Raw genomic sequence first — 16111 nt, 5'->3', positions numbered from 1 at the left:
GTTAGCCTGGGCTACATCAAGACCCTACCCTGGAAAGACAGAACAAAATAAGTATTACTAGAAATAAAAAGGACATTTTGGAGCTGGAGAGATGGCTTAGCTATTAAGGTGTTTACCTACAAAGCCAAAGGACCTTGGTTCAGTTCCCCAGGACCCACGTAAGCCAGATGCACAAGGTGGTGCATGCATGCATCGAATGGAGTTTGTAGTGGCTGGAGGCCCTGGTGTGCCCATTCTCTCTCTTTCTTAAATAAATAAAAAATAAATAAAATTTTAAAAACTGAAGCTTAAAAAATATATTTTAAAAATGACTTTGTTTGTTTGTTTTTGAGTAGGGTCTCACTCTGGTCCAGGCTGACCTGAAATTCACGATGTAGTCTCAGGGTGGCCTCAAACTCACAGCGATCCCGAGTGCCGAGATTAAAAGCATGTGGTACCACGCCCAGCTACAAGAGGACTTTTTTTTTTTTTTTTTTTTTTTTTTTTGGTTTTTCAAGGTAGGATCTCACTGTATCCCAGGCTGACCTGGAATTCACTATGGAGTCTCAGGGTGGCCTTGAACTCACGACGATCCTCCTACCTCTGCCTCCCAAGTGCTGTGATTAAAGGCGTGCGCCACCACGTCCAGCTTCCAGTTAGAGATTTTAACCCAACTGTCTCAATGACAGAAGCAGACCAAAAAAAAAAAATAAATAAACAATCAGTAAGGAATTTAATCAGTAAGGATTTAAAGAGCATGGTTAATTAATTGATCTAATTGGCTTTTATAGAACTCAATTACCCAGCACCTGCAAAGCACACAATTTCTCAAGTGTTCGTGAAATATTTGTTTTAGGCTATAACATATAAACTTTCAAAAATATTTTATTTATTAATTTAAGAGAGTAGGGAGAGGCAGATAGAGAGAATGGGCATGCCAGAACCTCTAGCCACTACAAATGAACTCCAGATGTATGTGCCACATTGTGCATCTGGCTTTACATGGGTACTGGAGAATTGAACCCAGGTCCTTAGGCTTTGGAGGCAAGCACCTTAATCACTGAGTCATCTCCAGCCCTAAACTTATATTTTAAGTAGAAATTTATATGGACACATCATGTGTTGGTACCATCATTTCCCTTCTCCCTGACCCCATTTCATTGAGGGCCCTCCTCAGTAGGATTTTGGGTATTCACTATAGGGTTGTGGGTTATGAGTTGTGAGAGCAACAGTCAGTTATGGGGGCGAGGGGGAGGCTGACAATACCTCTGGATGTTCCCTCCTACCCTGGTGGCTCTTACAATTTTTCCTCCCCCATCTTCTGCAAAGTTCCTTAAGCCATGCTGGGTGTGTTTTAAGTGTACTTTAGTGTTGTGCTCTCAGCAACTTTTGGATTTCTGCTTTGAAATGTTTTGAGTATCCTCAGTGTCTCTCTCCATCACTAGGTGCAGGTTGCCAGGCGCTCTGTTGAAAATTCCTCTTGTTTCACCTGGGCCCTAGCTGATGTGTAAGGGGTGGTTCATCTCTTGCTAGGAAGTTAGCTATATTTTGTCTTCTTGACAAATTTTGGTTTTCAGTCCTTGCTTCCCTCTGATTTCACCCCCAGACCTCTAGCATCACCATCTTGACCAGAAGTCCACATGATCAATATAAACATTAATCTTTTTTTTTTTTTTTTTTGAGGTAGGGTCTCCCTCTAGTCCAGGCTGACCTGGAATTCACTATGTAGTCTCAGGGTCGCCTCAAACTCATGGCTATCACCTACGTCTGCCTCCCAAGTGTTGGGATTAAAGGTGTGTGCCACCACGCCCAGCAATATTTATCTTTTAGGTAAGGTCTCACTCAGGCCCAGGCTGACCTGGAATTCATTATGTAGTCTCAGGCTGGCCTCAAACTCAGAGTGATCCTCCCAAGTGCTGGAATTAAAGGCATGTGACAGCACACCCAACAAATATAAACTTAAAAATATATCTTTATTGTCAAGCAGAGAGAGAGAGAGACAGAGAAAATGGGTGCACCAGAGCCTCTAGCCACAGCAAATGAACTCCAGATGTATGAGCCACTTTATGCATCTGGCTTTATGTGGGTACTGGGGAGTCGAACACTAGTTGTTAGGCTTTGAAGGCAAGCACCTTAACTGTCTCTCCAGCCCCAAATGTAAACATTTTTAGAGACTGAAATAATGTAGTACATTCTGACCCAGACTTAACTAGGAATCAAAGCAACAATATACTGGTTTCCAAAAGATAGGAACCAAGACTAGGGAGATGGTTAAGTTGGTAAAACTCTAGCTGTGCAAACATGAGGAGACCTGAGCTTAGGTCCCCAGCATTCACATAAACTGGCAGGTGTAGTGGCATGCACCTGTAATCTCAGCACCAGTGTGGTGGGTACAGGATTCTGCGAGTTTGCTGCCTAGTTTGTCTAGTAAAATAAGTGAATTCCAAATAGAGTAAGAGACCCTGTCTCAAAAAATAAGGCAGAAAAAAAAATAGCTAAGCATGGTGGTGCACACCTTTAATCCCAGCAATTGAGAGGCAGAGGTAGGATGATCAGTGTACATTCGAGGCCTGCCTGGGACTATAGAGTGAATTCCAGGTCTAAAGTGAGACCCTACCTCAAAAAAATAAATAAACAAAAAGGCAGAGAGCAATAAAGGAAGACACCCAATATCAACCTCCCTCTACATGCACACCTGCACACATATGTGTGTCCCCCACGTGCATAAAATGAAAATATTCCTTCTAAATAACTCATAATTTGAGGCTGGAGAGATGGCTTAGTGGTTAAGGTGTTTGCCTGCAAAGCCAAAGGATCCAGGTTGGATTCCCCAGGACCCACGTAAGGCAGATGTACAAGGAGGCGTTTGCATCTGGAGTTCGTTTGCAGTGGCTGGAGGCCCTGGCGTTCCCATTCTCTCTCTCCCTCTCTCTCTCTCTCTCTCTCATAAATAAATAGCTCATAATTTAAAGATGAAATTATAATGAAAAATTTAAAATATTCAATTTTTGTACATCAGTTGTTTTTTTTTTTTTTTGAAAATGGAACGCTTCACATTTGCGTGTCATCCTTGTGCAGGGGCCATGCTAATTTCTATCCTTCCAATTTTAGTATATGTGCTGCCGAAGCAAGCACCACTTTGTTGTTTTATGCTGTACCTTCCAGGAAAATTGTTGCCCCACAAGGATAGGTCAGGCATGATAAATATTTTTTTTAAAAGGATAGTGTAGCCAGGCCTGGTGGTACACACCTTTAATCCCAGCACTTGGGAGGCAGAGGTAGGAGGATCGCTGTGAGGTTGAGGCCACCCTGAGACTACATAGTGAATTCCAGGTCAGCCTGGACTATAATGAGACCCTACTTCAGAAACAACAACAAAAAACAGTGGCAGACATAAAAAAAAGATAGTAATCAAGGCTGTAGAGATGGCTCAACACTTAAAGACGCTTGCTTGCATAGCCTGACTGGGCCAGGTTTCATTCCCAATTACCCACATGGAGCCAGGGGTACAAAGTAACACGTGTCTGGAGCGCAGTGGCAGCCCATTCTCTTTCTGTCTGTCTCTCTCTGCTTATAAATAAATAATAAAATATTTTTTAAATATAAAAGGAAGCCGGGCTAGAGTGAAACCCTACCTCAGAAAACAAACAAACAAAGGTAGGGAGGGTTGAGGAAGTGGTAGAAGTAAGTGCTAGATAAGCAAGGCCCTTGGTTCCATAGCCAGCACTGAAAAAGAAAAGATTACATAGCAATAATCTTTGTGAGCATAGATGCTAATCATAAAATATGATCAAGTTAAATAAATACAATTTTAAGAAAAGGATGATGCTTTGTTAGCAAGACCATCTTTCAGGAATGCAAAGGTGGTTGACATTTGAAAATCAGCCAATGAAACTCAGAACCCCCGCCACCCCACACACAAAACAGTAACCAGAAGGTGAGGCGCCCTCCCTGGGCGCTAAGCGTCGCCTCAATCGCGCGGCTTTTGCCGTTATGGCAGCGAGCGTTTCCCTGACTGCTGGAGTCGGTGCCGGCTGCCCGGTCACATGTTGCAAAAACCGAGGAATGGAGCCTGCGCCAGCGCCCAGGCCCACAGCAGCAGGGATTTGGGTCCTGTGGGAGACACAGGGGTCCTGAACGTGTCCAGCGGCCCGAGCAGCTCTAAGGACACCCTGAACAGCTCATCGCAGGGCTCGCACTCCTCCCAAACCGCCACCTACCCGGGGCTCCGGACCCAGAAGCAGCTGGAGCTGAAGGTGGCCGAGCTGGTGCAGTTCTTGCTGATTAAGGACCAGAAGAAGATGCCCATCAAGCGGACCGGCATCCTGAAGCATGTCATTCGAGACTATAAGGACATCTTCCCAGACCTCCTCAAGCTGGCTGTAGAGCGACTCGAGTACGTTTTTGGGTACAAGCTGGTGGAACTTGAACCCAAGAGGAACACCTACATCTTGGTCAATGCCCTGGAACCCTTGGAGGAGGATGCCTCGGTGAGGGGGGATCAGGGAACGCCCACCACGGGCCTCCTGATGATTATCTTAGGACTCATCTTTATGAACGGCAACGGCATCGCGGAATCCGAAGTCTGGGATTTCCTGCAGCGGTTGGGCGTGTACCCCACCAGGAAGCATTTCATTTTTGGTGATCCAAAGAAACTCATTACTGAAGATTTTGTAAGACAGCGTTACCTGGAGTACCAGCGAATACCCCACACGGATCCTGCAGAGTACCAGTTCCAGTGGGGCCCGCGAACCAACCTGGAAACCAGCAAGATGAAAGTTCTTAAGTTTGTGGCCAAGGTGCACAATCAAGACCCCACGGACTGGCCAGCGCAGTACTGCGAAGCTTTGGTAGATGAGGAGAATAGGGCCAGCCCTGAGTTGAGTGGTCCAATCCTGTCCTCTTGATAACAGAGGGACTCTGGGACAAATGCCTGGGGACCCACAAACATAAGTTGAAAAGAATTGGGAAAGTGGGGCCAGAGGGAGTATATTTCTGCAACAATAAAATGTGTGCATTTTAGGGTGTGTTGTGAAGTGTTTTTTTGTTTTGTTTTGTTTTTTAGTATTGTGTTGTTTAATTTCAAGGTTTTATTTTATTTTAATTTTTGGTTTTTTGAGGTAGGGTCTTGCTCGCTGTCTAGCCCAGGCTGACCTGGACTCACTATGTAGTCTCAGGCTGGCCTCGAAATCACAGTGATCCACCTACCTCTGCCACCTGAATGCTGGGATTAAAGGCATGTGCCACCACACCCATTTTTTTAAATGTTGTTTTTATTTATTTTTTTATTAGAGAGAAGGAGAGAATGGGCACACCAGGGTCTCTGGCCATGCAAATGAACTCCAGATCCATGTGCCTCCATGTACATCTGGCTTATGTGGGTTCTGAGGAATCGAATCTGGGTCCTTAGGCTTTGTAGGTAAGTACTTTAGCAGCTAAGTTCTCTCTCCAGCCCTGACTTATTTTCTTTTGTACCCCTTCCATTGAATCAATCCGCTCTAAATACTCCGCTTTCTATTTTATTTCTTTTTAATTTTTCTATTTGCTATTTTTATTTTATTTATTTATTTTGGTTTCTCGAGGTAGGGTCTCACTCAAGCCCAGACTGACCTAGAATTCACTATGTAGTCTCAGGGTGGCCTCAAACTCATGGTGATCCAACTACCTCTGCCTCCTGTGTGCTGGGATTAAAGACATGTGCCACCATGCCCGGCAACATTTTTTTTTTTTTTGTGTCTTTAGGTTTTTTTAAATAAAAATAATTGTATTTACTTAAAGGCATTCAGAATGTCAACAAAACAGCTGCATTTTTTTTTTTTTTTTTTTTTTGCAATTACAGAGTGGTATTCAGTTAACAAAGACAATTGAGGATAAAAAAAAAATACTGTCCCCATATATAACTAATTTGTACTGGGCACCAACAAGAACCTGCTTTAAACTTCCATGCCAATTTACATGCCCCATACTGTACCGGGCAAGGTTAGAGGCTACTGAAAAATACAACCAGGGCTGGAGAGATGGCTTAGCAGTTAAGGCATTTCCCTGCAAAGTCAAATGATCCCAGTTGGACTCTCCAGGACCCGCATAAGCCAGATGAGTTCGTTTGCAGTGGCTGGGGTCCCTGGTGCACCCATTCTCTCTCTCGCCCTCTCTGCCTCTTTCTCTCTCTCTCTCTCTCTCAAATAAATAAGTAAAAAATAAAGTTTTTTAAAAAAAGAAAGAAAATACAACCAGGACAGGGTTAGCGAAAGGCACATTCAGTAGTGTGTTAACGATACCAAAAAAGACACTGTACAGTTTAAAAACAAATCTTACATAGCCTTACATTTCAATTTTTTCTTTAAAAGAAGTGAGTTGTGGCCAGGCATAATGGCGCATGCCTTTAATTCCAGCACTTGGGAGGCAGAGGTACGAGGATCGCCATGAGTTTGAGGCCACCCTGAGTCTACTTCCAGGTCAGCCTGGGCTAGAGACCCTACCTTGAAAAACAAAAAAAAAGAAGCAAGTTGTGTACAGGGGGGTTAAATGCTTTATAGACAAGAAAAAAAACTGCAGTATAACCAATTTATTCATCATCATCTTCTCTTCATCATTATTATCTTTCTCCTCTTCCTTCTTGGCTAGAGTGAGACCCTACCTTTAAAAAAGCAAGAAAAATTGCTCTTTTTTAGGCTTGACAACTCCTTTTTTTTTTTTCTCTCTGCATCAGGTTTTCCTTTAGCTCTGTAGGCAGCAATATCCTATTCATACTTTTCTCTCAGCTTGGCAGCTTTCTTTTAGTAAGGCTGCTTGTCATCCGTAGCAGTGTTGTTCCATATCTCTCCCAGTTTCTTTACAACATCACCAATGGATAGGCTGGGGTGTTCTCCTTTAATTTGGGGGCGGTATTCAGAACAGAACAAGAAGGCCGAAGGAGGTCTCTTGTGTGAATTGGAATCCGGGAACTTCTTTTCTGTTTCCCCTTTAGGAGGGATATAGGTTTTCATTTCTCATGATGACATGCCTTGGCCATGTCTTCAAACTTTCCTTCTTTCGCAGGCATGGTCTTCCACCTCTCTGAGCACTTCTTAGAGAATTCTGAGAGAAGTTGACAAAAGCATCTGGATGCTTCTTGTGTTCCTCCCACCAGGTTTACACAAACAACGCATATGATAACATTTTGCCTCTCGGCTTCTTGAAGTCTCCTTTGCCCATATTTAATTGACTATTTTCCTCAAGGAGGTACAAGAAACTGCCAGTTGCTGGTCGGCCTCTCACTTGCCCTAGTGCTGTCTGTATGGAGCTCAATGTACTGCAATGGCTGTGGAGAGCGGGACACAGATGCAGCCTCCTCACTCTCTCTACTCTGTAACACATTTTTTTTTTTTAGGTAGTGTCTCACTCTAGCCAAGGCCGACCTAGAATTCACTATGTAGTCTCAGGGTGGCCTCAAATTCATGGCAATTCTCTTACCTCTGCCTCCCAAGTTCTGGGATTAAAGGCGTGCACCACTGTGCACGGTTTTTTATTTTAATCTTTTTTTTTTTTTTTTTTTTTTTGAGGTAGAGTCTTGCTCTAGCCCAGACTGACCTGGAATTCACTATGTAGTCTCAGGCTGGGGTGCTGACACATGCCCTTTTATTTATTTATTTATTTCATTTATTTATTTATTGACAACTTTCATAATTAAAGACAATAGCCCATGGTAATTCCCTCCCTCCCCTCACTTGCCCCTTTGACACTCCACTTTCCGTCATATCTCCTCCCCCTCTCAATCATTCTCTCTTTTATTTTGATGTCATGATCTTTTCATACTATTATGATGGTCTTGTGTAGGTAGCATCAGGCACTGTAAGGTCACAGATATCCAGGCCATTTTGTGTCTGGAGGAACACATTTTAAGGAGTCCTACCTTTCCTTTGGCTCTTACATTCTTTCTACCACCTCTTCTGCAATTGACCCTGAGCCTTGGAGGATGTGATATAGATATGTCAGTTCTGAGCACTCCTCTGTCACTATCAGCACCATGATGCCTTCTGAGTCCTTGCAAAGTCACTGCTTTCTGAAAAGAGAAGCTTCTCTAACCAAAAGTGAGAGTAGCATTAATATAAGGGAATGAACATCAAAAGAAGTGCTTACAGTGCAGTTTGGTGAGCATAGTATATACATTTAGCCAGACACCAGCAGACATTACTCCCCTAGGGCTCATGATTACCTCTGTTGTAGGTTTTCAGTATCAGGGATGTATTCCCTCCCATGGAGAGGACCTCGAGTCCCTTTAGAGAGCAATTGGTTTCCCCCATAACAGACATGCCACTATTGCACCCATTGGCTCATTTGGCCAGGCTGGCCAAATTTAAGGCTTGCAGTGTCCACTGTTGAGTATCTTTACTCATTTTTTTTTAGTCATTTTTCTCTCTCCCATTGAACTGCATGCAGAATGGCTTCTTCCAGCTTTCTGTCAGCTGGTCTACATCAGCTCAGCTCCAGCAGGATTTCTCAGTGACCTTGCAGTGCAAGTATGTGGAGTCTTCAGCAATAGGATCTTACCATCTATTCCTGGTAGGAAACCAAGAGTCTCGGCAATGGCCTGTAATGTTTTAGGGGCGTCAGGGACCTCCCTGGCCTATAACCCACTGGAAGGTATCCCATCTCTGGCACTGAAAATTTTCTAGTAACAATCTATGGCTTCTAAGTGTTCCATCGTCCAACAAAGGTTTCCATATGGCTTATTTATATCCTCTTAGATTTTGATTAGTCCTCCCTCCACCTTTCCTTTGCTCAATCTCTTCCGCTGACCTCACTTTTCGTCCCCATTAATCTGTTCTTCTACTTATATATATACAATATCATCCTGTTAAGTCCCTCTTCCCTTTCTATTCCCTTTATATCTCCTTTCTAGCTTACTGGCCTCTGACACTGAGTTTTCTTCCTACTCACGTAGAAGTCCAATCATTTATAGCTAGGATCCACATATGAGAGAAAGCATGTGACATTTGGTTTTCTAGGCCTGGGTTACCTCACTAAGTATACTTTCCAGGTCCATCCATTTTCCTGAAAATTTCATAATTTCATTTTTCTTTACTGCTGAGTAGAACTCCATTGTGTAAATGTACCACATCTTCATTATCCACTCATCAGTTGAGGGACATCTAGGCTGGTTCCATTTCTTAGCTATTGTGACAAGAGCAGCAACAAACATGGTTGAGCAAGTATCTCTAAGGTAGTGGGACAAGTCCTAAGGATATACGCCTAGGAGTGGTATAACTGGGTCATATGGTAAATCTATTTTCAGCTGTCTTAGGAACCTCCACATTTATTTCCACAATAGCTGGACCAGACTGCATTCCCACCAACAGTGTAGAAGGGTTTCTCTTTTTCTGTATCCTCACCAGCATTTACAGTCATTTGTTTTCATGATGGTAGCCAATCTGATAGGAGTGAGGTAGAATCTCAACATAGTTTAGTTATTTATTTAGGTTTTTCAAATTTACTTATGAAGCCATCTGGGCCTGGACTTTTTGTAATTGGGAGATTTTTTTTTCTCGATTTTCATTAACATTTTCCATGATTATAAAAAAATATCCATGGTAATACCCTCCCTCCCCCCACTTTCCCCTTTGAAATTCCATTCTCCATCACATCCCCTCCCCATCCCAATCAGTCTCTCTTTTACTTTTGTTGTCATGGTCTTTTCCTCCTCTTACGATGGTCTTGTTTAGGTAGTATCAGGCACTATGAGGTCATGCATATCTAGGCCATTTTATGTCTGGAGGGAGCACGTTGTAAGGAGTCCTACCCTTCCTTTGGCTCTTACATTCTTTCTACCACCTCTTCCTCATTAGATCCTGAGCCTTGGAAGGTGTGATCGAGATGTTACTCAGTACTCCAGTCACTTCTTTCCTGCACTATGATACCTTCTGAGTCATCCCAAGGTCACTGCCATCTGAAAAGAGAAGATTCTCTACCCAAAGTGAGTTTAGCATTAATATAAGAGTATAACTATTAAGAGAAGTGCTTACTGGGCAGTTTGATAAGTATTGTTTATACATTTTTCTAGACATCAGCAGATGTTAAATCCTTAGGGCTCATGACTATCCCTGTTTTAAGTTTTCAGTATCAGGGATGTATTCCCTCCCATGGAGTGGACCTCCAGTCCAATTGGAGGGCAGTTGGTTTCCACCATGACAGACATGCCACCATTGTACCTATTGGCTCACTTGGCCTGGCTGGCCAATTATAAGGCTTGCAGTGTCCACTGTTGAGTATCTTCACTGATGGTATCTCTTTCTACCATTAAACTGCATGTAGAATGGCTTCTCCCAGCTTTCTGTCAGCTGGTCTACATGGAGGAGGTTATCAGCTCAGTTCCAGCAGGATTTCTCAGTGGCCTTACAGCCCGAGTATGTGGAGTCTTCAGCAATAGGGTCTTACCATCAATTCCTGGTGGGAAACCAAGGGCCTCAGCAATGGCCTATAATGTTTTGGGGTCATCAGGGACCTCCCTGGCCAACAACTCACTGGAGGTATCAGTTGGGAGATTTTTGATAACTGCTTGGATCTCCATACTTGTGATAGGTCTATTTAAGTGGTAATTTATTAAGTGGGTGTATATGTAGGTCATATAAATCAAGGAAATCATCCATTTCTTTCTGATTTTCAAACTTAGTGGAGTACATATTCTTATAGTATGTCCCTATGATTTTTTAAATTTCTCTGATATCTGTTGTGATGGTGCCTTTTTCATGTATTGTTTTATTAATTTGTGTCTCTTCTCTTTCATTTGGTCAGATTTGATAAGGGTTTATCAATCTTGTTTATCCTTTCAAAAAAAACAACTCTTTAATTGATTCTTTGGATTTTTTGTTTCTATTTCATTAACTTCTGCCCTTATCTTTATTATTTCTTCCCATCTACTGATTTTCAGTTTGCCTTGTTCTTCTTTTCCAAGGTCTTATGGTGAAGCATTAAGTTGTTTACTTGTGACCTTTCTAATTTCTTTTTTATTTAGTTGAGAGAGAGAATAGGTATGCCAGGGCCTCCAGCCACTGTAAATGAACTCCAAATGTGTGCACCCCTTTGTGCATCTGGCTTACGTGGGTCCTGAAGAATTGAACTGGGATGCTGCAGGCAAATGCCTTAACCACTAAGCCATCTCTCCAGCCCTCTACTTTCTTAATATAGGCACTTAAAACTATAAAATTTCCCTCTTAGGACTGCCTTCATTGTGTCCCAAAGGTTTTGGTATGCTGTGTTGTCATTAACATTTGATTCTACAATTTTTTTGATTTCCTTCTTTATTTCTTCATCGAACCATGCAGTATTTAGTAGTGCTTATTGTTTAGTTTCCATAACTTTGTGTATGCTCTATAGCTTTTCTTGTAATGATTTGTAGTTTGATCCCACTGTAATTAGATAGAGTACAAGGAATTGTTTCAATTTTCCTGTATTTGTTAAGATTTGCTTTGTTTCAGCTGGGTGGGTGGTGCATTCCTTTAATCCCAAAACTTGGGAGGCAGTTGTAGGAGGATCTCTGTGAGTTCGAGGCCACCCTGAGACTACATAGTGAATTCTAGATCAGCCTGGGCCTGAGTAAGACCTTACCTCAAAAAAAAAAAAAAAAAAAAAAGGAGCTAGGAGAGGTGGTGCATGCCTTTAATACCAACACTTAGAAGGCAGTGGTAGGAGGATTGCTGAGTTTGAGGCCACCCTGAGACTACATAGTGAATTCCAGGCTGGCCTGATCTAGAGTGAGATCCTACCTTAAAAAACAAACAAAAAAGATTTGCTTTGTGTCCTAATGTATGCTGTATTTTAGAATGTTCCACGTGCTGCTGAAAAGAATGCATATTCTGCAGCATTTGGATGAAATGTCCTGTATATATCTGTTAGGTCCATTTGTTCTGTGACCAGTCCATTTGTTCTGCGACCTCAGTTACTACAGATGCATCTCTGTTTATTTTTTGCCAGGATGACCTGTCAATTGATGAGAGTGGGGTGTTAAAGTCACCCACTACAACTGTGTTTGGTTTTATCTGTGACCTTAGCTGTAATAGTGTTTGATGAAATTGGGAGCCCCCATGTTAGGTGTATGTATGTTTAGGTTTGTAGTGTGCTCTTGTTGGAGTGTTCCTTTAATCAATATAAGGTGACCTTCCTTATCTTTCCTAACTAATGTTGATCTAAAGCCAACCCTATCAGAAATTAGACTAGCTATCTTTGCTTGTTTTCTAGGCCCATTTGCTTGAAACATGGTTTTCCTATCTTTCACCCTAAGATAGTGTCCATCCTTTGTAGAAAGGTGAATTTCTCAGAAGAAACAAACTGAAGGATCCTGCTTTTTAACCCAGTCTGCAAATCTATGTCTTTTGGTTGGGGCATTGAGGCCATTGATATCAAGAGTTCTTATTGAACCAGGCATGGTGGTACACACCTTTAGTCCCAGCACTCCAGAGGCAGAGGTAGGAGGATCACCATGAGTTCAAGGCTACCCTGAGACTACATAGGGAATTCCAGGGCAGCCTGAGCTATAGTGAAACCTTACCTCAAAAACAAACAACAAAAAAAAAAAAAAACCAAACCAAGAGTTATTATTGAAAGGTGTGTATTTATTTTTCTTGTTTTGTAGTTCTTTCAGTTTTACCATTGCTCTCTTGTATTAACTAGTATTTGAGTATGTATTTTTTTTTTTCCAGGTTCCTTATATGTGTTTTTTTTTGTTTTTGGCTGCATGCTCATTTTTTTATTTTCTTTAAAAAAATTTAAAATATTTTATTAACAACTTCCCTGATTATAAAAAATACCCCATAGTAATACCCTCCCTCCCCCAACTTATCCCTTTGAAACTCCACTCTCCATCATACCCCCTCCCCATCTCAATCAGTCTCTCTTACTTTTGATGTCTTGATCTTTTCCTCCTCTTATGTTGGTCTTATGCAGGTAGTGTCAGGCACTGTGAGGCCATGTATATCCAGGCCATTTTGTGTCTGGAGGGAGTCCTGTCCTTCCTTTGGCTCTTACATTCTTTCTACCACCTCTTCCACATTAGACCCTGAGCCTTGGAAGGTGTGATACAGATATTGCAGTACTGAGCACTGTGGTCATTTCTTTCCATCACCAAGATACCTTCTGAGCCGTCCCAAGGTCACTGCCATCTGAAAAGAGAAGACTCTCAACCAAAAGTGAGAGTAGCATTAATATAAGGGTGTGAACATTAACAGAAGTGCATAGTATATACATTTGGCCAGACAGCAGCAGATGTTACACCCCGAGGGCTCATGAATACCCCTATTTTAAGTTTTCAGGGTCAGGGATGTATTCCCTTCCCATGGAGCAGGCCTCCAGTCCAATTAGAGGGCAGTTGGTTTCCCCCATAACAGACGTGCCACTATTGCACCCATTGGCTTATTTGGCCTGGCTGGCCAGTTATAAGGCTTGCAGTGTCCACTGATGAATATTTTCACTGGTGATTTCTCTTTCTCCCATTGAACTGCACTCAGAATGGCTTCTTCCAGCTTTCTGTCAGCTGGTCTACATGGAGGAGGTTATCAGCTCAGAGCCAGCAAGATTTCTCAGTGGCCTTGCAGCCCAAGTATGTGGAGTCTGAAGCAATAGGGTCTTACCATCTATTCCTGGTGGGAAACCAAGGGCCTCGGCAATAGTCTATTATGTTTTGGGGTCATCAGGGATCTCCCTGGCCAACAACTCACTGGAAGAGATCCCATCCTGGCACTGAAAAGTTTCTAGCAACAATCTACTGCTCCTGAGTGTTCCATTGTCCAAAAAAGTAGGATTACATATGTTTTATTTGTATCCTCTCAGATTTTGATTTGCTGTCCCTCCACCTTTCCTTTACTCAATCTCTTCCCCAGACCTCATTTTGGGCCTCTCACCCCCATTAGTCTATTCTTCTACTTACATATATACAATACCAACCTATTAAGTACCCCCCTCCCTTCCTTTCTCTTCCCTTTATATCTCTTTTCTATCTTACTGGCCTCTGCTACTGAGTTTTTCCCTTCTCCCACAGAAGCCAAGTCATCTGTAGCTAGGATCCACATATGAGAGAGAACATGTGATGCTTGGCTTTCTGGGCCTGGGTTACCTCACTTAGTATAATCCTTTCCAGATCCATCCATTTTCCTGCAAATTTCATAACTTCATTTTTCTTTACCGCTGAGTAGAACTCCATTGTATAAATGTGCTATATCTTCATTATTCATTCATCAGTTGAGGGACATCTAGGCTGGTTTCATTTCCCAGCTATTGTGAATTGAGCAGCAATAAACATTGTAGAGCATGTACTTCTAAGGAAATGAGATGAGTCCTTAGGATATATGCCTAGCAATGCTATAGCTGGGTCATATGGTAGATCAATTTTTAGCTGTCTTAGGAACCTCCACACTGATTTCCACAATGGCTGGACCAGATTGCATTCCCACCAACAGTGTAGAAAGGTTCCTCTTTTTCCACGTCCTCGCCAGCATTTATGGTCATTTGTTTTCATGATGGTAGCCAACCTGATAGGAGTGAGATGGAATCTCAACATAGTTTTAATCTGCGTTTTGTCTCTTCAGCATGGAGGATCCTTTCAAGTATTTTCTGTAGAGCTGGTTTTGTCTTTAAATATTCCTTTAGCCTGCTTTTGTTGTGGAATGTCCTTATTTTTATTTATTATTATTATTATTATTATTATTATTATTATTATTATTTGAGGTAGGGTTTCACTCTAGATTGGGCTGACCTGGAATTCACTATGTAGTCTCAGGGTGGCCTAGAACTTATGGCCATCTTCCTACCTCTGCCTCCTGAGTGCTAGGATTAAAGTTATGTGCCACCACACCTGACGAATGTCCTTTTTTTCTCCATCTATTTGAATAGATAGCTTTGCAGGATAAAGTAACCTTGGTTGACAGTTGTTATGGTTCAGAACTTGGAATACATCATTCCAAGACTTTCTGGGTTTCAAAGTTTGTGTTGCGTAATCTGCTGTGATCCTGATGGGCTTGCCTTTGTATGTGATGTGATTTTTCTCTTTAACTGTTTTCAATATATTTTCTTTCCTTTGTTAATTATAATATGGTAGTTTAATTATAATATGGCAAGGAGAGGTTCTTTCCAGGTTTTATCTGTTTGGTGTTCTAAAGGCTTCCTGTATCTGTATTCCCAATTTGGGGGTAGTTTTCTTCTATAATTTTGTTGAAAATGCCTACTATGCCTTTGGAGTGAAATTCTTCTCCTTCTACTATAACCTGAATTCTTATGTTTCATCACTTCATAGTGTCCTGAATATCTTGAAATTCCCATTCATACCTTCCTATTAGTTTGTGTTTCTCTTAATTGGACTGTATTAAATCTTCCACCCAGTCTTCTAGTTTAGATATTCTGTTCTCCCCTTCATCCATTCTACTGGTGAGATTTGCTACAAAGTTTATTTCACTGACTGTGTTCTTCATTGTGTCACCACACTCAGCCTTTTTTTAAAACTTTATGACAGAGGACAGGGCATGTAGAGGGAGAGAGAAGGGGTGCACAAGGACCTCTAGCCACTATAAATGAACTCCAGATGCATGTGCCACTTTGTGCATCTTGCTTACATGGATACTGGTGAATTGAATTTGGGTCCTTAGGCTTCACAGGCAAGTACCTTAACCACTAAGTTATCTTCCCACCCCCTGTTTTGTTTTGTTTTGATTATTTTTTAGAAGTAGAGTCTCACTCTAGCTCCTGAAATTGACTATGTAGTCTCAGCATGGCCTCTAACTCACAGTGATCCTCCTCCCTCTGCCTCCCAAGTCCTGGGATTAAAGGTGTAAGACCAGGGCTGGAGACATGGTTTAGTAGTTATGGCGCGTGCCTGCAAAGCCAAAGGGCCTCAGTTACATTCCCCAGGACCCATGTAACCCAGATGCACAAGGTGGTGCATGCATCTGGAGTTTGTTTGCAGTGGCTGAAAGTCTTGATGCACCCATTCTTTCTCTCAAATAAAATAATAAAAATAAATATATTTTTTTTAAAAAGTTTCGGACCAGCCTGAGATTAATAGTGAATTCCATGTCAGCCTGGGCTAGAGTGAGACCCTATCTCAAAAAATCAAAATAAAGGGCTGTAGAGATGGCTTAGCAGTTAAGCACCTGCCTGTGAAGCCTAAGAA

The 16111-nt window shown here is 42.0% G+C and overlaps 1 protein-coding gene and 2 pseudogenes across 1 annotated transcript; 1 reads left to right on the top strand and 2 right to left on the bottom strand.

Moving 5' to 3' along the window:
* Positions 1–3014: 3014 nt before the first annotated feature.
* Positions 3015–3114, bottom strand: LOC123458298 (annotated as a pseudogene).
* A 911-nt stretch (positions 3115–4025) lies between these two features.
* Positions 4026–4886, top strand: LOC101599558 (non-structural maintenance of chromosomes element 3 homolog). Its single transcript, XM_004656466.2, has one exon. It carries the CDS (start codon positions 4026–4028, stop codon positions 4884–4886), a length of 861 nt encoding a protein of 286 aa, XP_004656523.2.
* Positions 4887–6719: 1833 nt separating this feature from the next.
* Positions 6720–7173, bottom strand: LOC101599848 (annotated as a pseudogene).
* Positions 7174–16111: the final 8938 nt, after the last annotated feature.

This window comes from Jaculus jaculus, chromosome 1 (assembly GCF_020740685.1).
Source record: "Jaculus jaculus isolate mJacJac1 chromosome 1, mJacJac1.mat.Y.cur, whole genome shotgun sequence".
Lineage (NCBI taxonomy): Eukaryota > Metazoa > Chordata > Mammalia > Rodentia > Dipodidae > Jaculus > Jaculus jaculus.
Note: the sequence above shows the minus strand (reverse complement) of the source record. Positions and strands in the feature narration are given on the sequence as shown.

Excerpts from the sequence above, each read along its gene's own strand:
- LOC101599558 (XM_004656466.2), top strand. The coding sequence starts at position 4,026 with ATGTTGCAAAAACCGAGGAATGGAGCCTGCGCCAGCGCCCAGGCCCAC.